At 43.6% G+C, this 24,621-nt stretch overlaps 1 protein-coding gene across 5 annotated transcripts in view; it reads left to right on the top strand.

Moving 5' to 3' along the window:
* TSPAN4 (tetraspanin 4) overlaps nt 1-24,621 on the top strand; it is a 668,631-nt gene that overhangs the window by 366,732 nt on the left and 277,278 nt on the right. For 4 of the 5 annotated variants that reach the window (XM_074997847.1, XM_074997848.1, XM_074997846.1 and 1 more), the window contains one exon: nt 18,635-18,714. In XM_074997847.1, the coding sequence (XP_074853948.1) occupies nt 18,652-18,714 (63 nt within the window). In that variant the 5' untranslated portion in view covers nt 18,635-18,651. Of the gene's footprint in view, nt 1-18,381; nt 18,715-24,621 lie in introns of those variants that run through there. The other variant, XM_074997844.1, reaches the window with a different exon arrangement.

Below are 24,621 nucleotides of genomic sequence, written 5' to 3'. Positions count from 1 at the left end.
AAATTTCAACACCCCCCTCCCCACCCCCCCCCCGGAGGAGGCCACCCCCCTGTTTGCACACTCCTAACCTAACTGACTCCAAAGTTTTCAAGCTGCAATCAATGAGTGTCTAATATTAAAAAATAAATTCCCTCTGCTATGAAACTGTGGTATGATGGCATCCAATGACCTGACACCCTAGTTTATAAGGTATACAGATAGCTACGCTCAGGGAAACCAGATTTGTCAATTAGTCTGTGCCAGGGCTGACTTTGGCATCATTCTCTTTTCATCAGAGTTTGACACCAGGGGGCTGGTAGGGCCAAGGAGGGATTGTGATAGGACCCGCAGTGCTTATGGCTGCTTTCAGAGTTGCCAGACAGCCCATTTTGCAGTGGTGAAAAGATCTCAATGTGAGAATCTTTGGAGCAAATTTCCCATGATAGTGGAATTTGTGTCCTAGGTTTTCCAAGGAAAATTGTGTAAGTTTGTGCAATTAGAGCACGTTTTAACCGTAAAGAATCTTGTGAGATAAGGTGAATTTTAACTGGCGTTTGTTTCTGCTGAAGCCCTTCATATAGTTATTATGCAGGGGATGAGGGATGATGCCACTGTCATCCTAGTACAGTATCTTACATCTGGCTGAAGGGAGAGGAGAGGACATACTGATCCTCTGGGAATGTCGTCAGTTCCACACTGCTGGCAGGCCATCAAAGGGCACTCTCAAATAGAGTAACAATTTCAGCCCTTCTCAGCCACCTCCATTTAAAAATTTGCCACATCCATCCGATGGTGCGTGATCTTCATTACTATTTGCCTCATCCATAGCACCTGATCTTCTCTACTGTCCTTCCTGTTGAATTACAAGTCTTTTTACAAAGCTGCCTTTGTCCATGTGCATTTAGCTGCACAGGCATCACTGTGGCTGCATGACTGTTATTAATCTAATCTGAAGCTGTGTAACTAATACCAATCTGATATGCTTGTACCACACCCTGGCAGTGGGACTGGAGTGTCTGACTGGGGAAAACTCTACTAGGGAGGCTGCACAGGTGTTACCAAGAGTACAGTTGCCCACCTTAAATCTGATCCAGAACCTTTTGAGCTGCAAAGATAGACTCTCACACTGTGTCTACACTTGCATTCCTCTTTCGAAAGAGGCATGTAAATGAGGTGAATCAAAAAGGCAAATGATGTACAAATTTGCATACCATACACCTCATTTGCATATTCTTATTTCAAAATAGCTTCTTTTGAAAGAAGAAAACCAGTGTAGACACTGCTCTTTCGAAAGTAAACTTCATCTTCGAAAGAATCCTTCTTCCCTGTTTTATGGGGTTTACTTTCGAAAGAGCAGTGTCTACACTGGTTTTCTTCTTTCAAAAGAAGGTATTTCAAAATAAGAATATGTAAATGAGGTGCCAGTTATGCAAATTTGTACCTCGTTTGCATGTTTGATTTACCTCATTTGCGTAACTCTTTTGAAAGAGGAATGCAGGCGTAGACACAGCCTCATTGGCCATTTCTACACATGCCACATTCTCCGAAAGTGGCATGCTAATAAATGGCCCAAAATATGCTAATGAGGCATGGATGTAAATTTCTTGTGCCTCATTAGCATAAGGTCACATGATTTGGAGTCTGGAAGATGCTCTGCCGGACTCCAAAATAGCGTGTAGAAGCACGGCCCCCAGGGGGTCTTCCAGAAGGAAGTCCTCCTTCCAGACACCCCTTCTTCCCAAAAATTTTGGGGCAGAAGGGGCCTCTGGAAGGAGGACTTCCATCCGGAAGACACCCCCCAACCCCTGGGTGGGCTGCACTTCTACATGCTGTTTTGGAGTCTGGAAGAGTGTCTTCCGGACTCCAAATCATGTAACCTTATGCTAATGAGGCGCAGGGAATTTACACCTGTACCTCATTAGCATATCTCAGGCCACTTATTAGTATGTGTAGAAATGGCCATTGTCTTCAGGGAACTTTGAACTGAGTTCCTATTACAGTGGGCTCTTTGTCCTCTGTGATAGTCACAAATAATCCTCTCCCCCATAATTCTAGATTGAAAAGAAATTAGGGAATGTCTTTAGAGCCAGGTCTGCAGAGAACTGGAAGAACTGAGATGTTCTAGTGGACTGTTGGCTCAGGTTTTTCCCCTAAATTCCAGAACAGATGGAGGCAAATAAAGACAAGTTTTTGCTGATTTCAAATTACTTTGTGCAAGTTCTCCTCATATCAGCACTTTCGCCAGTCTTGTGTTGTGTGAGAAATGCTTTCCAACCTTTGACATAAATTTCCTTACAGAGAGCGGAGACAACTGTAACTTTATGATAGTTTACCATGGACTGGGGTGGATATTAACAAATAGTAATTTAAAGTAAGCATGTCTTCCCCCAAGCACGGGCTTGGGTGGCAGTCAGAAAACGCTATCACTCATTCTAATGAAGGATTAATTGGCTCACAATTATGTACCATTTTAGAGTAAAAGGATTAGTACCGCTAGACCTGTATACCAATCTTCAAACGTCTGGAGATGATTATGCATTAAGTACTCCCAAGGAGGTCTTTTCCCACTAGTTCCTATCAAATCAGAGATTGTGTCTCACCTAAGTGAAAATACCTTGGTGCCATAATATGAAGGAGATACAGTCTGAAACTCCTATTGGGACATCAACATCTCTGTTTCTATGTTTCACAAATCAGCCTGATAACCTAGAAGGGTTTTGTGGATCTTCTTTTTGCTCGAGGACAAGACCTGAGAATTTGTGTCCGGGAGCAAAAAGAATTTAAGAACAGATTAGAGAGAGAAATTTGTGAGTTGGAGTTCATATTCAAATTTGACACATTAACGTGGTATGAACAGAGACATCAGTTAACTCACAGATACAAGTACTTCTTCCCTTCCTTTGATGCTCATAATTATTTCAGGGAGGACAATTAACATCCTCCTATGTATTTGATTTGTCAGTTTTTATTGCAATTTTTTCTTTTTTGGTCCTTTGTACTTGTAAATGTCAGTCTGTATTGAAATGAGATCGATCTGATAAAGTGGGTCTATTCCACAAAAGCTTATCACCGAACAAATCATTTTGTTAGTCTTTAAAGTGCTACATTTCTATTGCTTTGTTTTGTCGGAGTACAGACTAACACGGCTACCTCTTTGTTACATTCTTAAGTGCTTTGGTGAACGGGTGGATTTAGCATGCATTTTAATTAACTAAAGTTTGCTAAATTGAGGCCTTAGTGAGTAACACCATAGAAGCCGTTAGTGTCTAACAGGTAAGAAATTTCAACACAGGAATTGAAGATTGAATGTCATAATCGATGCTGATTTAACTAGGTGGATGCTGAGCAAGTGATTTAACAATAGCTGGGTCTGTTTGTTTTGTTTATATTTTATTGATTCCTGCCCCCCCCCCCCAAAAAAAAAAAAAACTTAAGGGGAGGGAAAGGCAAAAAGAACAAAAGTAAAAGGACTGGAAAGAAAAGGAAGGCCTCAGGGGGAAGGGAGAGTGACATCAGCCATCACCTGAGAGGAATTAATTAATTAAAGCTTTCTGAATAATCAGATCAGGTCCATTCAGATTTGCCCATCATCCCTCATATTGCTTAAGGAGAAGTGCAGATTGTACTTGTCATTGATAGAGACTTTAGGATCAGGCTGTAAGCTCCACGTGCATGACGTGGAGGCCTCCTTCCCTGTTTTGGGCCCTTTAAAAGTTTGTTGTACATTTTTCCCTTAATGCAGGATTTTTCCTGTTTTAGTGCTTTGCCCTCCCTGTCTAATGTTTAGTGGTCGCAGATAGGAGCTTCCCTGGGAATGACTGTTTATTTTTATGCTGTGAACAGATAGGATTATTGCCTCCAATGAGGGATAAGCAGCTCAAGCAAATAAACTCTTAAGAAGCAAAAGACCATTTCTCCTGTTAATGCCCTCAGTAATAAAGAGCAAAGGAACAGAAATGTAGCTCACATGTGACATTCTCTAGAAGCTGAGTTGTTACCCAAAGAGAATCTTCACCAGACAGTTCCATGCAGAGTCAGGAGCCCTGTACCTACAGCATTAGTAAAATTTATGTGTTAGCTTTCCTAAAATTAGGTTGCATCTTCTAACCTGAAAGATCAGCTGAGGTTCAAAGAAACAGCACTTCAAACACAGACAATACACATACTCACTGCTTAGTACACAGTGATGAATCACACAGTACGATCACTGTGACTGCCCACAGGTCTGGGCAACATGAGATAACTGGTATATTAAAGCATCTGTGAAAAGGGGGAAAGAAATGCCCTTGGTTTCCAACAAACATAATCCTTTGTTGCAGCCTAGCCAGCATATGATTTTTTATTATTCTCAGTACTCACCTGCAGAACACTATGTTCAAAATTCACTATGTTCACTTCCACTCATCTTCAAAAACTTACATTTAAAGCCAACATGTTTGAAAAGATGAAAGTTAAGCTCCTACAGTCACACAAAGGCTCTGATAATATGTCTAAAAACTGATAAATAGCCAGACATTTTCAATGATTTTCATGGGAGTTACTGGATACTTAGCACTTTTGAAAAATCAGGTCACTTAGGCCCCAATTCAGCAAAACACTTGAGCATAATCTTAATTTGTTAGGCAATGGAATTGCTCATGTACATAAAGTTAAGCACATACTTAAATGCTTTCCTGAATCAGGGTCATATTTATGCGTCTGAGTTTGCGATTTTCAAAAAAATCCCAAATGGTACCAAACTCCTTGAGGCACCTTTGAAAATTCCAGCTGGAATATAAACTTCTATTTTTGAAAAGGATGTAACACCTGTGGGAAACCAGAGTTTCTTTTTGATTCAGTTTTCTCCATTTTAAAGACACTTACTTAAATAAAAGGTATTAGTTGTTAAAGGAAGGCAAGCCAAAATATTTTAGAGGTTCTACAGATTCTATCCAGAATGTAATCTTTATAAAGCAAACTTCACCAGAGAGCATTTAAAATTAATCTGAAATATGAAAGTTTGTAGCAATTTAAATAGCTTAAACAGAGCATTTGGAAAGGAACAATAAAGAGAAACACTAGGTGACTATTAAAATTTAATATGAAAACCAATGCATCCTTTTAAGGAAAATGTGACTAGCCAGATTTATACGGTGCCATCAGCTATTATCCTTTCTTCTTGGGGTATAAGTAACCATGGAGGCTTATCTTTTCCTAAACGCTGACAGTGAACAGCAGGGTGTCTTTTTCCCTGACATCTCTGCAGCCACTCAAGCGAAAAAGGGTGAACTCCTAATAGTTGACAAATTTTAGGAGCATGAGCTTTTGTCTTCTGACTCCCCACACAGAGCATGCAGAACAATGAGAAATCAGTTTCAGCTTTAGATACAGAATCAGCAGAGAAGCTTCCAAATAAACTATTACAACTTACTTCACAATGTAAGTGCCTGAAAGTGAAAGCTAACATTTAAATTCACAGTTTAATTACAATAAAGGTTTTTAGGATCAGTTTTCTGCTAGTGTAAATGGAGCCAACTGAGGTCCCTCTTCCCCCTAAATGTTACCTGCTCTCACACTGTAAAGCTGCCCTGCTCAACTTCTGTCTTCTGCTGATTCCAGTGGGTTTGGGATACTGTGGCCAGGTGCCCAGTTTTCAACTGGACACTGTCATTGAAAAGTGGACCTGGCAGTGTTTGCTTAGATCTACTGAGTAGACACCCAAAATCCAGTTGCTGCGGCCAGAGGAGGTGCAGGGTCATGAATCTACTTAGCCAGGTCTGCCTCCGACCTGTGTCTGGCAGCTGCAGCTCCCAGTCTTTGCTCTGCAGGCAAGTCCCTCCCGACCTGGGCAGTTGGGTGGGAGGGAAAGAGTAAAAAGCAATGGGGAGTGAGAAGGAAAGGAGAGAAGTGGGGGCATGGGTGGTACCCAGGAATGGGGGAGAGAAGAGATAAGCCAGGGTTGGAACCTTGCATGAAAGAGGCAGGGCATGGTGAGATTCTGGCACTCCCTCTGGAGTGTTCAGGTTTTAGATATTACCAAGTTGGCAACCCTATTTAAAAGCAAGCAAGTACACATGTACCTGTACCTCTATTTTCTTTGCACTTTCATTTGGGCTTGCAAGTGCTAGAATTTTCATGATCAAAGCCCGTGTGTCCAGATGGGTTTGTGGTTGTAAATTCCATCACATTTGCATGTACATAATGGATTATGTCACTCTTGCATCCAGGTGATTGCGCATAAAAATTGGTCCAACTTCTGCATGTGGGACTTCTGCACATGCATATTTAAAGGCTATTGTAAATTGTGCCCAAATTATCTTCTATCTATAGTTTTATTATTTCCATGGCAACTAATTATGCTATGTGCCCAAGATCATGACTTTAGGTGTGTATGAGCAGGTGGAGAAGAGCTGTTAAGAAATGAATATCCTTTTTCATGCAAATTTCTTTAATTTGTGAGTAGCAAGGAATGACAATTATAGACAACATATCTGCTACAGAAGTGGAATTGTTTGAGTTGAATCTGTTTCAAAGTTTTGTTGGAGGCAGCAGGAGCTCTTAAAATGTTTGGGCATTTGGATACCAAAAGATGGGTGAATTCGAATACTGGTTGAACCTCTGTAATACAGCACTCTCTCATCCAGGAGCATTCGTAACCTGTCATGATTTTAGCCAGTTGGATGACCACTTATTATGGGTGTGGCCAAGTTTCCTGTGATCCCATAAAATTTGTTTACAGACATCTGTCCTGGCTCTCAGTGTTCTGTGCTGTTAATTTAGCTGTAATTTACTCCTCAATGTCTAAGAGCCCAGTAAGCAGTGGAAATTTATTGGTAACAATGCTAGACAATATTGACCTCCTGTGGTCTGACAGCTTCTCTCCTTTGGCACCAGTCAGGTCCCTAGGGTGCCAGATGAGAGAGGTTCAACCTGGATTTGAGTGAAACTCTAGGATGCGTATCTCCCACTCCCCTCTGCCAGTGTCACTTGCATTCTAATATCTGTGGCTTAGCCTCTTTAAATTGAAAGTCTAGCTGCTGAAATTGCTAATGCCAAAACAAAACCCCTGCAAATAAAAAGGAAGGAACGTGTTCCACACTGGAATAAACAACTGCAAAGCAAATCCCCGTGGCCTTTCCTGTTAATTTGATTTCTCACTGAAAGAGGTTCCACTGTGGTTATGAACTTTTTCGTAATTCTTTCTATGATAAAAAGCTTGTTAAATTGGTACTCATCCTAAACCTTGCTCTCCACAAAAGTACTGCTGAAGCAGATGAGCCCAGAATATGTCTGCTCATCTCTTGGTTTTTTTTTGTTTTTTTGGGGGAGGGGGAAATGACTCTATCTTACTTACATATGATCCTGTTTTGTTTATTAACTGTACGTACACAAACAGTTTAACTGGGCCCAATGCACACTCTTCAGGAGCTCTGCCCCCTCCCCTCACAAAGGCGTGATAGCCATCTCCAAAACTTTCTGCAGTCGCTACTTTCCACTGTCTCCCTACATGGAGCAAATCCAAGAGAAATGCACAAGGTGGTAGAGCTCAGTGTATCCTTTGATCACGGACTTTAGCCAGTTGTTTCCTGTTTCAACCTGTCTGTTTCAGCCTCAGTTTTCTGCCCTTGGTACTCAAGTTTCAGACCCTGGGCGCAGGGTGTCAGAGAACCAAGGAAATCTGTGTGGCAGAAAGAGTAGGAGGTCATTTGGGACAAATATATTGATTAAGGCTAGCATACTATGGCTAGCCTCAACTCTTTGTCCTGTGGGTAGGAGTGGTGCTCTACAAATGTGAACAAAACAATACTAATAATAATTTTGCTGTCAGTGTGCGCACATATGCCTTATGTTCACTTTAGAGAGATGTCTGCCTTTTGAACAGAGAGGCTCTGTCTACCCTGCAAAAATAACTTCAGAGTTGAGCATCTACACACACCTTATTTGGAAGTCAAACTTTGAAGTAGGGCACTGCTCCATTTTTGGGAAAGGAGTAAGGACTTTGAAGTGGGGCTCTCTACTTCGAAGTTAGTTCCTAATGTAGACGCAGCCAGAGTGTATAAAATGTCTATCTTCTACCATTAATGTTACAGGGATACTGTCAGGTCAAAAATCCTATGCGTGATTCTCTGTTCACCCGTTCTTTGTAAAATCATTTACAGCTGTGTAAGAACAAAAAAGCAGTCAAGTAGCACTTTAAAGACTAACAAAAGAATTTATTAGGTGAGCTTTTGTGGGACAGACCCACTTCTTCAGACTATAGCCAGGCCAGAACAGACTCAGCCCAGCTGTGTAAAATGTTTCCAAATCAGAACATGCACATTGCCACCACTTTCGGTCTAAACTAGTGTTTCTTAAACTATATTCCCTGGAACACTGGTGTTCCATGAAAGACTCGCCAGTGTGCTGCAAGTCTTCTATCATACACTGATGGGGTATATTTTCTGTTATTAAAATCAGATGCAATGTGACAATTTCATTTCTATGATACCTGGTTAAATTACTTCATTTTGGTTTTGCTGTGTATGTTGCTGTTTCGTTGGTTGGTTGGTTGGTTTTTGGTCTGACAATAGTTTTTTTTTTAAGACAGTTTTCATAGGTGTTCCACATTAAAAAAAAAATATTATTTGGTGTTCCATGGTCTCAAAAAGCTTAAGAAACACTGGTCTATATGACTGCACATAGTGTAGGACAATGGAATGCCAGGCCCCATATGGCGAAAGAAGATAGTTATGTATGATATTGGTAACTGGGGGATGAGTAGCAGAAAAAATAACTTAAAAAAACTCAAATGTGTCTTTCACTGTTGAAATTCTTTGTTTACTTTTTGCATTTCTCTAGGCTTAGACAGTGAAAATAGTCTAGTCAGCATTGTGATATTTTTTTCATTCACTCACACAATATTGGAGTTGCAAACAGACCAGAGGAATGCTTATTTAGATTTTGTTTTAAAAGATTCTGTTGTGATGTTTAAAAATATCATGGCAACTTTTCTATTTGAATTAGCCTTTGGAAGAGATTGTTTTTACAAGCCTAAATTTTGGGGCCAAATTTGACCTCATAGCAGTTCTGAGAATTACACATGCATTGGCAAAACAGCAGGAAAATGTTTATTTAAGGTCTCTATGTATGTATATTTAATTAAAATATTCAAGTATTTACTGTGTATTATTATTATTAATAATAATAAACTCATAATTGATTTATCATGCTAACCCTTGGAATCATCAGAGTAACATTTGAAAGATGCATTTTTATTGTTGTATTAGGTTTTAGAATCACACACGCTTGAGCATGTGTCATTTTTGATGATGTACAGTGCAGTGTTGCATGTTTACATGCTGGAAGGCTAAACGGAGACACACAAATGTACTATATTTTTTGCAGTGCTTCCTCCTTTTTAATCTGGTGGGCCACTTTGCAATAAATTAGACTGCTCTGGATTAGGATTCCAACCTTTTTGGAATTGGTCTTGATCTCCTGAAGGCTACTGCATGCAATATGGGAGATTTTTGACGACTAAAAATTTAGCAGCAGTAAATATAAGGCAGGCTCCCTGTATGAGCTGGCCTTGCGCCACTTCTGGAAGTGGCCAGTGTATCTCTGCAGCCTTTAGGTGGGGAGAGACCAGGTGGGTCTCTGTGTGCTCCCTCCACCCCAAGTAAGAACTTCACAGCTCCTGGATGGAAGCTTCCAGGGTGGTGTCTGCAGGGAGGGGCAGCGTGAAAAGCCACATACTCCCCCTCAGAGCCCCAGAGACATGCTGGCTGCTTCCAGGATCAGCACGGGGCTAGGGCAGGGGGAAGTCCACCTTAGCGCCACTGTTCTGCCAACTGGAAGCTGCCTGTGATAAGCACCTCCCAGCCTGAACCCTCATAACTTCCTGTACCCCAACCTCTGCTCCATCCCAGAGCTTCCTCCTGTATCCCAGCTCCCTCCCAGAGCCCGTACCTTGCATCCCCTCCTGCCCGACTTGAGCCCTCTCTTAGAGCCCACCCTCCGCATCAGACCCTCTACTCCATCCTGGAGCACTATATTTGTCCTTTTCCAGTCTTCTGGAATCAGTCCTCACTTCCATAACCTTTCAAAGATATTAGCTAATGGCTCAGATACATCCACAGTCAGCTACTGGAGCATTTTAGGATGCTTTTCATCAGGCCCTTGTAATTTGAAGACATCTAACTTGTCTAAGTAATTTTTAGCTTGTTCTTTCCTATTCAGCTTCTGAATCAACCCCATTTTCACTGATATTCATTGTTAGGCATCCAATCACCACCAGTTGTCTTGGTAAAAATCAAAACAAAGATGTCATTATGCACCTCTGCCACATCCACATGTTCTATAGTAACAGAGAGTAAGCCGTGCTAGTCTATACACTGTCAAAACAAAAAGCAGTCAAGTAGCACTTTAAAGACTAGCAAAATAGTTTATTAGGTGAGCTTTCGTGGGACAGACCCACTTCTTCAGACCATAGCCAGACCAGAACAGACTCAATATTTAAGGCACAGAGAACCAAAAACAGTAAGCAAGGAGGACAAATCAGAAAAAGATAATCAAGAGCTGCGTCTACACGTGCATGCTACTTCGAAGTAGTGGCACCAACTTCGACGTTAGGCGGCGAGACGTCGAAGTCGCTAACCTCATGAGGAGATAGGAATAGCGCCCTACTTCGACGTTCAACGTCGAAGTAGGGACAGTGTAGACGATCCGCGTTCCGCAACGTCGAAATTGCTGGGTCCTCCATGGCGGCCATCAGCTGGGGGGTTGAGAGATGCTCTCTCTCCAGCCCCTGCGGGGCTCTATGGTCACCGTGAGCAGCAGCCCTTAGCCCAGGGCTTCTGGCTGCTTCTGCGGCAGCTGGGGATCTATGCTGCAGGCACAGGGTCTGCAACCAGTTGTCAGCTCTGTGTATCTTGTGTTGTTTAGTGCAACTGTGTCTGGGAGGGCCCTTTAAGGGAGCGGCTTGCTGTTGAGTCCGCCCTGTGACCCTGTCTGCAGCTGTGCCTGGCATCCCTATTTCAATGTGTGCTACTTTGACGTGTAGACGTTCCCTCGCTGCGCCTATTTCGATGTTGGGCTGAGCAACGTCGAAGTTGAACATCGATGTTGCCAGCCCTGGAGGACGTGTAGACGTTATTCATCGAAATAGACTATTTCGATGTTGGCTGCACGTGTAGACGTAGCCAAAGGTGAGCAAATCAGAGAGTAGAAGGGAGGGGGGAACTCCACTCTCTGATTTGCTCACCTTGATTATCTTTTTCTGATTTGTCCTCCCTGCTTAAATATTGAGTCTGTTCTGGTCTGGCTATGGTCTGAAGAAGTGGGTCTGTCCCACGAAAGCTCACCTAATTTTGCTAGTCTTTAAAGTGCTACTTGACTGCTTTTTATCCACATGTTCTGTTTTTGTTTTTCCCTCTACATTGAGTAACAGGCTACTCTGTCCTTCATCTACCTCTTGCTTCTCATGTATTGTGGAAAATTTTCTTATTATCCTTTATGTCTCTAGCTAGCTTGATCTAGTAGGCTGTAGTAGTGAAAGTGAGCACAATGAAGGGGTAATCCAAAGCCCATTGGTTTCAATTGACTTCGAATCTGGCTCTGCAAGATTTAGCCATTGTGATGGGAAGAAAAGGATAGACCCTGCACCTATTCAGAGAGAAGGAAAAAGAGAATTTGGAGATGTCCTGGATATGGGAAAAGCCAGGTACATCCCCAGGCAGAAATGTCAGGAAAGATGATAGTTTGATTAGTCATAATAGAAAAAGGAGTGAAGGTGAGCAGATTTAGGAAAGGAAGATAAGGGGTTTGGTTTTCACCTTGTTAAGTGTAAGCAGAAGAGGCAGCTGAGAGGAGTTGTCGAAGACACAGACCAAGAAGTGGGGTTGGACTGAAGGTGACGGATTAGGAGTGAGTTGTTAGTACAAGATGAGATCTAAAGCTGTGTAAATAGATATTATCAGAGAGAGTATGTAAAAGGGCAATGGAATTGTTATAATTCTGCCATTACTATCTAAACCTGTTACAGTATTGATCTCTTACCAGGACTTTGTTTAACACTATTACTGTACACTCTCCTCTATGCTTTGGGCCAAGATTTTGTGAAGCAGTTCTACTGCACCTTGATATGACATGTCCACTCACACTGATGTGGACAGAGCTTTACAACATAAGTGTTAGTGTATTACGGAAATCTGTACCTACTGAAGCACTTGTTAGCAAGACTGCCCAGTGATTTCTTTCTTGTATACAAGAATCAATATGAACTGACCAAAGGAAAATACGTACAGATACTCTTGAGAATGTGGAAGGTGGATGGATAATAAAGATTAATGTGGGCTAGTATGTGATTCTTTTCATCTTTTTTCCCTTACTTGACAGGGGAATAAATTTATTCTTAGCCTACGTAAGCAGAATATCACTGTGTCCCTCTTGGGCTGGTTTGGCTACTGTGGTTGGACACCGAAGCAATGTCCATTCCTTGGTTTTTTTTTCCTGGCACTTGCTCCATGTGAGAGCAAGTTAGTTACTCCTGTTTACTTATAATCATCCATATCTGCTGTCCGGGTAGTCATTGGATAGCTGTTACCAGGGTTCTAACTCCTGTGAGCAGGCACATGATCTAAGTGGAAATGCTGTTTCTATAGGGCTCTGCATTTGTGGTGCAATACTTTGTTCCCATCTTCTGCAGGAGTTTCTAATTTATAGCATTAGATTTTATGCAAAAGAGGTGAATTCTATGTGTGCATGTCATCAACAGGTTGAATTAGCATATATTGAGTGACCAACACATAGATATTAGATTGAAGAAAGAAGTGTAAGTGCCACACCTATAAGAGGCATTAAAGAGCTGCCATTGCTGTGAACCATATTGTTGCTGGAGAGTGAATGTTGGAGTGGAACCATCCTTCATACTGGGTGTACTGGCCACCACAGTGTGGAATGACTTCCTTCTGAAAGGCAGCCCTGTGTTGTTGCTGTTTGTTATCAGGGACCCACTTTTAGAAACTGTTTTCTGCTTCATGTCTTGGCTTTATAAATAAATGTGCATTTATACATGTGCATTAAGGGCTGATAGTGCATCAGGTTTTAATATTTGGGCTGTGCCTCCTCTTCAGAGTTTAGGTGTCTTCCTGTTCCCCATGACCTGACAGTGGAAAGGTGTGGGGTTTCAGTGGGTGGCGGGGAAGAGGGAGAAGATGCTTGACATTTTTATGTTGATTTTTTCATCGGGTGATCGATTCCCTTGTCATGGGGAGGGTCAGATTTGTTTTAGCAGATGTCACTGGGATCTATTGTGACACCTGGATGTCAACAAAAGTGAACTAGTATTGAGCACCTCGGAAATAGATTTTATAATGGAGATGTTAAACTGACCCCTACTATACTCCGGAAACACTGTGGATACCACTGTTGTTAATAAATGGTGAATTAACACTATTTCAAGTACAACCAGCCTATATGTATTGTTGTTCTTTATATTACTTCATGTATGATCATGAGTGTGCATTCCTGTATGCTCACATGGGATATGTGCTCAATGGCGTAGGTAACTCATCTGTCTCTGCCTTTGTACATCCTGGTGTTTCTTAGGGGTGTTCACTCACCCTGAAGAAAGTGGCAGTGTTCAGCAACCTTCACATACTACTTCTTCTTATAGTTAGCTAATTCTTTGTATTTATATACTATGGCATTCTGGGGTGCAATCCAGACTGGTGAGGGCTATGTCACCGGGGCCCTGCAACTTGGGGTGCCTCAGAGTACTCTGCTGCTGTGGATCCCAACCTGGGTTTCCCACAAAGAGCATGAAGATCACATGCTATATGTCTTTGTATAGCCCTGGCCCTGGGCCAGGAACTCCAACACCAGCAGCCTGTGAGAAAGCACCAGCCCTCCTCTGGCTCCCAGCAGTCATGGTTACTAGGTGCAAGATTACTCCAACTTACTCTGTCCTGGATTTCACCCCCAACATCTGTGTGTAGCACTGTCTGGATCTCTCCTGGACAGTCCAGATCTGTTTAATCTGTTGTCCCCCAAAAGTGCTGGAAGAGGTTCCACACTGTTGTTTGCTTAGATGCACATCTGCCCATCAGCTTTGATGACACTGGACTAGAGTCATCAGCTTGTACTTTGTGTTTGAGAAGTAGTAGATTTACCCATTCCCCAGACTTGTCTGGTAAACGCACTTCAGTCATGATTTTCACATATGTTTAAACCATCACCTATAATGCTGGGCACATCCATTTCACTGTCATTATATTGACCAGCAATATTAGTTTTCAAATAGTACATCACAGGTCTCATTTTGTAAAAGATTATTACAATAGTGTGAGAATATAGAGGTGCATATGGTCACGCATCTATGGCCCCATGACAGTGTCTCTCAAACATTATTTTAATCTCACAGTGCCCCTGTGAATTTGGGAACTGAATTTGCTGTATGCAGCGTGGAGATGGGAAGTAGGGAGGTTTAAAATCCCTGAGTTTCCTTAGACACTGTGAGGATAGCCTTGGATGGCATAGGCACAGAAAGCCCTGCTTTTTAAATGAATGGGAAAATTGCCTTTGGGTTACTATTCCATTCCTTATCGTCATTCTGGGATATTGACAGATGCCAGGTATGTATAGCTGCATCAGGTGGATGTGTGTACCAGAAGTACCTAGATATGTTTGATGTGGGCAAAGTGGTTTAAAAAGAAATAACCAGAATTAATGATTGCAAACAGTTTGCATTGAGATGGTCATGTAGAGGCTGTCATCACACTTAAGTCCTCTTTGTCTGCAAAGACTTTGTCAAACTAATCCCTATTGTTCCTTTGACTTTGTCAAACTAATCCCTATCGTTTCTTTGTGAGTGGCTCAGTATTGTTATGGACAGGATACGTTTTTGATCTGTATCTTAAGAAGACACCGGGGAGAGGGGCATCTCATAAAAGTCAGTTGATTCAAATTGTCATCCTTTCCTAGGCTTATCTGTAGCAATCAGGGACCAGTAGGGTTAAGGTTCTGTAAGGCTGAGGCAGCTGGAGCTCATCAGCCAAGTAGGTCTGCCTGTCTGCCTACCTAAGTGGAAGCAGGGAGGCAGAGGAGGAAGTAGCTGTGCAGAGGTACAGGAGAAGTAAGCGGTGAATCAGAAGCTCAGATCTGGAAGAATTGTTTGTTTTGGACAGTGCATCCAAGATGAGAAGGACTTTATGGCTACGTCTACACGTGAAGCCTACATCGAAGTAGCTTGCTTCGATGTAGCGACATCGAAATAGGCTATTTCGATGAATAACGTCTACATGTCCTCCAGGGCTGGCAATGTCGATGTTCAACTTCGACGTTGCGCGGCACCACATCGAATAGGCGCTGCGAGGGAACGTCTACATGCCAAAGTAGCACACATCGAAATAAGGGTGCCAGGCACAGCTGCAGACAGGGTCACAGGGCGGACTCAACAGCAAGCCGCTCCCTTAAAGGACCCCTCCCAGACACAGTTGCACTAAACAACACAAAATACACAGAGCTGACAACTGGTTGCAGACCCTGTGCCTGCAGCATGGATCCCCAGCTGCGGCAGCAGCAGCCAGAAGCCCTGGGCTAAGGGCTGCTGCCCACGGTGACCATAGAGCCCCGCAGGGGCTCGAGAGAGAGCGTCTCTCAACCCCTCAGCTGATGGTCGCCATGGCGGACCCCGCTATTTCGAAGTTGCGGGACGCGCAACGACTACACGGTCCCTACTTCGACGTTGAACGTCGAAGTAGGGCACTATTCCTATCCCCTCATGGGGTTAGCGACTTCGATGTCTCGCCGCCTAACGTCGAAGTTAACTTCGAAATAGCGCCTGGCGCGTGTAGCCGTGACGGGCGCTATTTCGAAGTTAGTGCCGCTACTTCGAAGTAACGTGCACATGTAGACACGGCTTATATGTGGGATGGAGTTTGTACCTGGAAGGAAAAGGAGGAACATCTGCTGTAGGCCTGGAAGAGTCCCTCCCCCGCACTTGTGAAATATCTTTGTTTCTACAGATAAGGAAAATGGGATGGAAAGAAGTTGTTACTTATCCGAGGCTGTGGAGTTGGAATGTTGTTGGCACCTAGGACAGAGCTATCTCTCTAGTACTAGCAGCAGGTGTGAGCTGTGCGTTTATGCATTGGGGAAGAAAGTGAATGGAATCATGGACTTGTTTGCTTTTGCCATTTAATTAATTGTTTGCTCTGTGTGTGTGTGTGTGTGTGCGCGCGCGTTCACGTGTGCACATGCACCTGCATGACCTGGTTTCACCTGGCCCATTTCTTATCAGCCAGCCACCTCTTCACTCTGCCCCAAAATGCATAGAAAGAGACAGTCCCTGCCCCAAGGGCTTACAATATAAATTGCTAAGACAAGCAAAGGATGGCAGAAATGGGGTGTTTAATATTACAGATGGGGAGCTGAGACAGAGGGAAATCAAAAATGTCTTGCCAAGGTCATGCAGGGAATTAGTGGCAGGGAACTGAGTCCAGTTTTGCTGCATCCTAATCCAATGCTTAACTACCAGGACATCCTTCCTCTCTGAGAAGTTGCACTGTATGAGACTTTTTCTACTAGTTGCTGAAGTGTTAGAGCAGCTTGGTCCCATCATAAGGCGGTGAGTCCTAAACACACGTATGAAGTCAAGCCAATAGATTACATCAGGGGTCTGCAAAATTTTGTAAGGAGGTGCAGCACCATCGGCTGATGAGTCTCAGGCTCATCCATCTTGTTTAAAATGTTGAAATATGTTACTGTTTTTATGTCTGTTTATTTATATTTATGAAGTTTATGATTAATAAAGTTTTTTTCCTATTCTACAGACCTATTTTCTTACTTGTGCAAAAGGTTTTTTTCATATGAACATAACCAAAATTTCCATCAGTTTGGATTGCATTAGATGGGAGTGGGGAGGATCCTGCTAATTGCAGGGATGAAAAGCGGGGCCCAACATAAAATGTTTGCTCACCCATGGATTACCTGGTATGGAAAAACAGGGGAGGAGGTAGAGCAGCAAATGACATATCAGTACACTGAGTGACAAGTCAGATGATACTGATGGGAGAAACACAAGTAAAAAGCAGAAGTCACCTCACTAAGTAAATATAGGTAGAGCAGACCAGTGTTCAAACAAGTGACTTTTAATAGCATCTCCTGCACATGCAAATATATATGGATGGGACTATCATGACTTTTTGGTCTAAAATCTGACTGGTAGCAATAAGTGGATTAATTAATATATTGTCATCTATAGCACTCAAAATGTACTCCATGTGCAGTACATCCTACTTGCATGCCTGTGAATCAAGGTGTGTAATATATGCATACTAAATTCTTGCAGGACCAATGGCATTTCAGAACGAACCAAAATTCAGTTGCTCCTTGCTGAGAACTATAAATCTGAGACAGCACTAGCAGCTAGGATGATTGAAACCTGCTCCTAGCTTTGATGCATACAGGACTGACAGAGAATAGAATTACCCAGGGGAATAGACGTGGTTAAATCTAAGATACATACAGTAGTCCCTCCACCTGTTCAGTGATTGGTTAAAAGCAGCTTATGTTGGATTCGCTGAGAAGAAACCAAGGGGAGGTTTTTATTTTAAAGAAGGTAGTGGTGGTGGGGAGTAGTGTAGTCTGAGGATAATTTTGATTGGCCAGGGGAGGGAAGGAGCTAGAGAGAGTGCTGAGCAGGCATTCATGAGATACAGTAAGAACGCTTGTTCTCTCTGCCTCTCGCTTCAGATGCAGGGATGGACCACAGAGCTGTGACTGTATACTAGCAGAGAGCATGATTGGACTGGAGCCTCAGAGGAGTGTCAGCAGCACTGTGAATGAAGCTCCGTGGCTCACTTACCATAGGCTCTGTCTGTGTGTGAGGAGAAACAGGGATCTTTAAAGTGAGCTGAGCGTCTCAGAGCAGAGCAATGTGGCAAAGAGGAACGGGGCATGGGAGCTGCTTGCCTTTTGGATGATGTCTGTTCTTGCCCACAAGGCTGTGCACCATCCCTCCTGTGTGTGTGTAGCATGTGGAGCCGGGGTTTTATATGGCATTTGCGACAAAAGCGAAATCATGCTTCCTTTTTTTTAAATTAGTCGCTTTGGGTACAGTATATGTCTGTCTCTTCTTTTGCTTTTTGGTACTAGGGTGGGCTGGGGGGGCAAAGCGTGAACCCCAAGGGAATGTTTACAGAAGTCTCTCTCACACGGAAGCACGCTGTTCCCTAACTCCTGGCTGAGCAGACTCCAGGTTGCCAACCTCTGCTTTACAGCATACTTAACTCCTTTGACAGAATGGCAGCCAAAAGAACAGCTGGTGCAAAACAATAGGGGGATAAAGAGAGAGGAAAATAATAAATAAACGTATTGCCCCCCAACTGCCAACACCCAACAACTATCACATCGATAGTAACCGTGGAACAATCGGAAGTCACCATGCGCAGGTCTAGCACCGATGAATCGACCTATCACAGGAGTCCTTCTTTGGACAGCAAGGATTACAGTTTTCCAAATGGCGCCTTCCGTCGCTACAGCAGCATGTATGGCGGCCAGTTTGGGGCCACCAGCAACTCGTTTTTCGGATTCCACACCAACCCAGGCCCTAAAGCCACCAAGGCTAAGTACACGTCCCCCAAGGGGAACAAGTACGTTGTCTTTTACCTGGATCTCTCGTTTATTTTTCTCCTAGAGCTGAAGAGGTGCAGCATGGCACACAACTGTCTGCAGTGCATCAAGTACCTCATGTTTGTCTTCAACCTTCTCTTCTGGGTAAGTACACATCAGAGACTGAGACACATTTGCTGTTGTGCCCCTTTCTTTAGTAAGAGAGAGGGGGAAACCTTGGAGGTTGAAAGTCTTTCTAGTGATCCCTCCAGTTTGTGAGTGCAGAAAGTTGGATGGAAGCAAGGTCTAGGCCTGTCTTTCTTTGGTTGTGCTACTTCAGGGTCAAGGTATTTCTCTGTGCTGTATATGGGTAGCTTACAACCCTGATGTAGAGCAAACCATATGGAACATAAGATCATTTGTATATTTGTCTTTTGTTACCTGAACATAGAGGTTAACTTTAAATACACGAATAGTCTCATTGAAGTCAGAGGGATTATTCACATGGCTACAGTTAAGCATATGCTTAAGTGATCTTTTAGAGCCGCACCTTGCAGCAGTAAGCCCTGTAACAGAATCCTGCAGGTGATTTTTCTTCCCTGTCAATTGCGGGTCCCTGTGTGGCTGTCTCTGAACTATGGGTAAAATGCAATTCTTGCCCGACCTAGTTTGGGTTTTCGGAGATTGTTATTCTGCGGCCTGGATTTGCCGATACTTGAGTCACTGGAGCTGCCCACATGATGGCATGTACGTGTTTGCATCTTTACGTCATCATTTTAATAGTTAAAGAAGCTGGTAAAAACCAGCTGGAGGGTGTTTCTCTGCCAGGAGCAGGAACGTGAGGGGTTTGGAGCCTGACTGGGGGAGCACTATCAGGGATATGGATCAAGAATGCTGTTACCCATATAAAAATGAAATGACTTGATCGGTAAGGCAGAGGAGAAAGGGACTTCTTCCTGTTTCAAAGTAGCCCCACCCAGAGGTCTTCATGGGAAGGTCTCTTGCTGGAGGACTTACCTCCAGTAACTTGATCTGAATTTTCCTGGGGTGGATCATCAGCAGGGAATGGAAGGATGGGGTGTTGTAAAGCGATGGCAGCACCATATTGGCGTGTGGAGGATAGTTGTGGGGGGCTGTGGTTGGAAGTGATGCTTCGCTTATTACAGACTCCCCATTCTCTCAGGTGTGGCTAGAGGTATACAGAAGGGTATGTGTGTCTGACTGTTTTTCTCTCTGTCAAATACTACTGTACTATTGTCTATTTCACGCATGCTGCAGTGCCTTGTGCATAAGAAATCACTGAGTATAGGTAACTTCTTCCAGCACTAATGTAATGCTCAGATACCAAGAATTCAAGATGTGGTAAACTAAGAGAGTCCACTGAGTTGGCCTGGTACTAAGAGGCACTATGAAATACAGATCAGGTGCCCTTTTAACGCTTCAGATAAGCTGATAGAAGTGTCTGAGTAGGACTCTGGTCTGTTTTCCAGCTAACATTCTCACACATGTTGCCAGATATTAGAATATCTCCTAATATATATATATATATATATATCCCAGCTTAGCCACAAAGCTTTCTCAAAAGATGGGCATGCTGGCTCTATTGCCTCTTTAAGCCTTGTGCTTCTTCTAAGGCTATCATCTGTCTCTGACTGAGATTACAGCGCAGCCAGTCTGTGGAAGATTGTGCTGGAGAAACCCCACAGAATGTTGGTGTGAACAGCCTTTTTGAACCTAGACATGCAGCCTTTCAAGGGATATTCTCTGTGTGCTGCTTCCTTTTATTCCAGGCATTCTACACTGATGCATATGTCTATAGGTATTTCTGCATGTAATGTGAATACATTTACAATGGGCTGATTGCAGACTGTTTCTTTTCTGTGTTGCACTATTGCCTTAGCAGTGGTTCAGAGACAGACAAAAGAGGGTTTGCTTTTCTCCTCTGCAGGCATCAAAGATTTGCCCAAACATTGGGTGATGTTGATGCGGGGTAAGGGGACTGTTTGGAAAGAGACTATCATTGAGGCAGAAAGGTTCTGAACTAACTCAGCAGAGCATGCAGGGGGAGCAGATGATGTCAAGTGCTGCAGCACACTCTCTGTTTTGTTTCCCTTTGACATGCTTCCCGCACAGCCTGGATGATTGACAATAACAGTGTCTGAATGAGGTTTACATAGAGTGTAGCGGTAACAGTGGCAGATCTCTGGCTTCTCATGCGGCAGAGAGTAAATGAATACAGGCTATTAACAAGCATATAGGTCTAAGTGGATTCTCTCGAAAACAGTGTTTCCCAATTTTGTTTGGCCATGCAACCCTTTTGAACTTGAAAAAATTTTGCAGGCCCCCATTCCCAGGTTCTGTACCCCCTCGGCCCCCAATCCTGCCCCTCGTCTCCAAGCTTGACCTGCCTCAGCCCCCAAATCCACCCTGCTATCTCCAATCTCTACCCCCCTATTCCCACAAACCCACCCCCCATCCCCAGGCTTAACTCCTCTCAGCCCCAAACCCATCCGCAGGCTTAACCCTCCTCAGCCACAAACAGGTCCCTGGGACTAACCCATCCATGGCACTGGCTGGGGAGTGTATGCCAGGTGGCCACGTGCACCCAGTGGAAGGAAGGCTGTCATGGAGTTGTTCTCTGGCAGTGGTGTGCAGAGCCATGCCCATGGGAGGGGTGTTGACGCTCGGGTGGTGGGGTGAGTGAGGGGCTCTCTCTGGCTCCCCACCCTACTGCTGCTGAAATAATGGAACTAAATTCAGTTTGTTTAATGGCCTGATCCCACCTGCCACCCTGCTGGCCATTAAACAATGAAATTTGGTTCTACTGTTCCAGTGGCAGCAGGGCAGGGAGCCACAGAGGAGTCAGTTACTATAATGGAATTTTCTTGCAGAACCCTTATTTAGACTTTGCAGAACCCCAGGTTTTGCGGAACCCCATTTGGGAAGCACTGTTCTAAAGAAAAGCAGAAAGGATGTGTTTCCAATACTTGAACATTTTGCAGTGATTGTGGATTGATGGGTTGGGCTTTGTTTGTAAAGCTCTTGCCAGTCATATGGCTACTGCATTTGCTGAGAAACCAAAGGAGAAGTAACAGAGAGAAAGCTGTGCTCGTCTATATACTATCAAAACAAAAAAGCAGTCCAGTAGCACTTTAAAGACTAACAAAATAATTTATTAGGTGATGAGCTTTCATGGGACAGACTCACTTCTTCAGACCATAGCCATACCAGAACAGACTCAATATTTAAGGCACAGAGAACCAAAAATAATAATCAGGGTTGACAAATCAGAAAAAAATGATCAAGGTGAGCAAATCAGAGAGTAGAGGGGCAGAAGGGGGAAGGGAAGTCAAGACTTAGATAAAGCCAAGTATGCATAAGAGCCCCTATAATGACCTAGAAAATTCACATCCCAGTTCAAACCACATGTTAATGTGTTGAATTTGAATATAAAAGAGAGTTCAAGCATTCCGTCGACAAAGTCTCGACAGAACTCTGCATTTTTTCTTGACAGTATTGTCCCTCAAAATTTTGAGGCATAACACTCTCTGGACATAGTATTGTCAACAAAAGTGCAGTGTAGACACTTCTATCGACAGAGAGGGCTTCTGGTTGCTGGGCAGCCCTCTTGGAGAGCTGCCATTCCACTTTCTGGCGCCAGAGGGCAGTGCAGTCTGGCAGTTCTCTGTCGACAGAGCAAGTTGTGTGTAGATGCAATCTGTTGACAGAGGTTCTGTCGAGACAACCCTGTCAACTGTAATGTCTGTTGACAGATACTTCTAGTGTAGACATAGCCTAAGGGAATTGTTATATAGTGTTCAATTCCCAAAGATATACAGTATTTATGGTATCACTGCATTGGCTTGTAAATGCTCTGAACTTTAGACACCTGCTATAGAATGCTTTCCTATACGTATTTTTCTATGGAGACTTACTTTTTCCTCTGTTGAAACTCCATAACTCTGAAGTCTACAGATCTTCTCTGCCACTGATCACTAAGCAAAATGTTCTCCTTGTGAAATACCAAGGGAAGGCCAAATTCTTTCCCTTCTGCCCTTCTTGCTCACAGGTTTCTCAAAACAGTCAGTGAAGTTCATAAGTTGCCTTTGTGCTTATAACCCCAAACACTGTGCCGGTACCTTTTGCTAGCTAGAGGCTCTCTCTAGTTTGCAAAGTTGGGTATGTTTGTAGGGCAGCCTGCATGCTGATGAAAGATGAACGTTCATGTTGTTTTACCCTCTGCAGCTCCCCAGAATTTTCCAGATGCTCCCACAGTCTTTATCCTTTAGTTCCCAAAACTCATATCTAAAATATATGGTTTTGTCCGTTTCCCTTTTTTGCTTGTGTCTCCAGTGTCTCTTCATGTGCAAGGTCATTTGCTAGGACAGAGGACAGGATGGGGTAGCACCTTTGCCATCAGTAAAATTAAAAGCTTTCTTTGAAGCAACAGATAATTGACTAGCCAATATAAAACACCGGCAAAGAAACAAATCTGTAGAATAGTGATTTGGAAGAAGTCCAGAATACAGAATAGACAGTAACAAAAATCAAAGGAAGGAGATCAGAGGCAGAGAAGTTTGATGATCTGTTAGGGAATGTTCCCATGGTTTTAAGTCATTTTTAATATTGTGGATTTCAAATATGTTGTGAACGTTTTTGCTGATGCCATGAGAGCAATGCTGGGGGCTGGGGTGGAAGAAGTACATATAGTGCCTCGATTTATGCAAGGGTTGTGTTGCCACACACCCTTGGGTAGCTCGAATTTTGCATAAGTCAGGGGACTTTTTTTTTCCCCGGTGGAATGCATGTTCTGCAGCAGGAGCAGCTGGTGCTCCTTTTGAAAGGTGAGTCCTGGGGTGGGGTGGGGGGCAGTTGGGGAGGGATAAGCCTGGCAGTGGGTTGGGGCCGTAGGAGGGGGGCAGGAGGGTTAAGCCTGGGGTTGGTTAGGGCTGAAGGGGAGCAGGGGTGGAGTTGAGCTGGAGCTTCACACGGGGGGGTGGGGGGTTGAACCGTGGCCAGGGGATATGATGAGCTAGAATAACATGTGGGGGGTGGTGAGCCTGAGCCAAGTGCCAGGGTAGGGGGTGAGCCAGAGCTGTGTGCGGATGGTGAGCGGGGCTGTGGGTGGGAGGGGTTGAACTGGTGCCATGTGGGCTGGAGAGGTTGAGCCAGGGCTGTGGGGAGCAGGATTTTTGCTCTTAACTCGAACAGGAGTTAATGCTAGTGAAGCGGAACTCGAAATCATGCATTTCGAGGGTTTACTGTATTGTCATTTGTGGTACTAGTAGACTGGCCCTGTGTTATCTATTGGACTCATCTGAGCCGTGATGAGTAACTGGGAACCTTCACAGCAAAGCACTTTGTTTTCTGTGCTAGTGCTGAGCAAACCCTCATTTTGTTTCTAACCCGTACAAAATATTTGACTGACACAATTCTGAAGTCTGGCTTCTAAATGCAGAAATATGCAGTTATTTTAAACACCGAACTGCAACAATCAAAAATGTGGTTTCTCTAATTGCTGTGCAGCACTGCTAGATGCAGTGTGACAGTTTTGGGCATCGCTGCTTTTAAAACAGGTAATTATTGTGTAAAATTTCTAACACTGTAACTACCCTGCTCTTTTTGCCAGGTTTCCACATTAGCCTTTCACCCCTGAATAGATGAATTCCAGTTCCAGCATAAGTCACAAGAAAAATTTTGTGCTACTTGCCATCAACTCTCTGTGCTTAGAAGGCATTGGCCCATTTTAGAAGTCACCCTAGTTGTATGCTAGATTGTAAGGCTGCTTGCACCTCTACATGGGTCTGTAAGACCCTCCCCTTACATGTGTGTACAGGATCTCTGGAGCATGTATCTGTGTTTCCCTAGGTAAAAGCACAGCACAAACTTACCATGAATATGCATGCACAGGCACACACATACACCTGCCACAGTAAGACAACGAGGTGGGGATTGGGCACTTATACTTCTACTGTCGTTGTAATGCATTAGCCATCAGAGGGAAGCTGGCATTCCCCCCATCCTACCACCCCTCATACACTCCTTGTGTAGCACAGAGATGTACCTTCTCTC

This window comes from Carettochelys insculpta, chromosome 6 (genome assembly GCF_033958435.1).
Source record: "Carettochelys insculpta isolate YL-2023 chromosome 6, ASM3395843v1, whole genome shotgun sequence".
Lineage (NCBI taxonomy): Eukaryota > Metazoa > Chordata > Testudines > Carettochelyidae > Carettochelys > Carettochelys insculpta.
The sequence above is the reverse complement of the archived record's forward strand: the minus strand, read 5'-3'. Positions and strand labels throughout refer to the sequence as shown.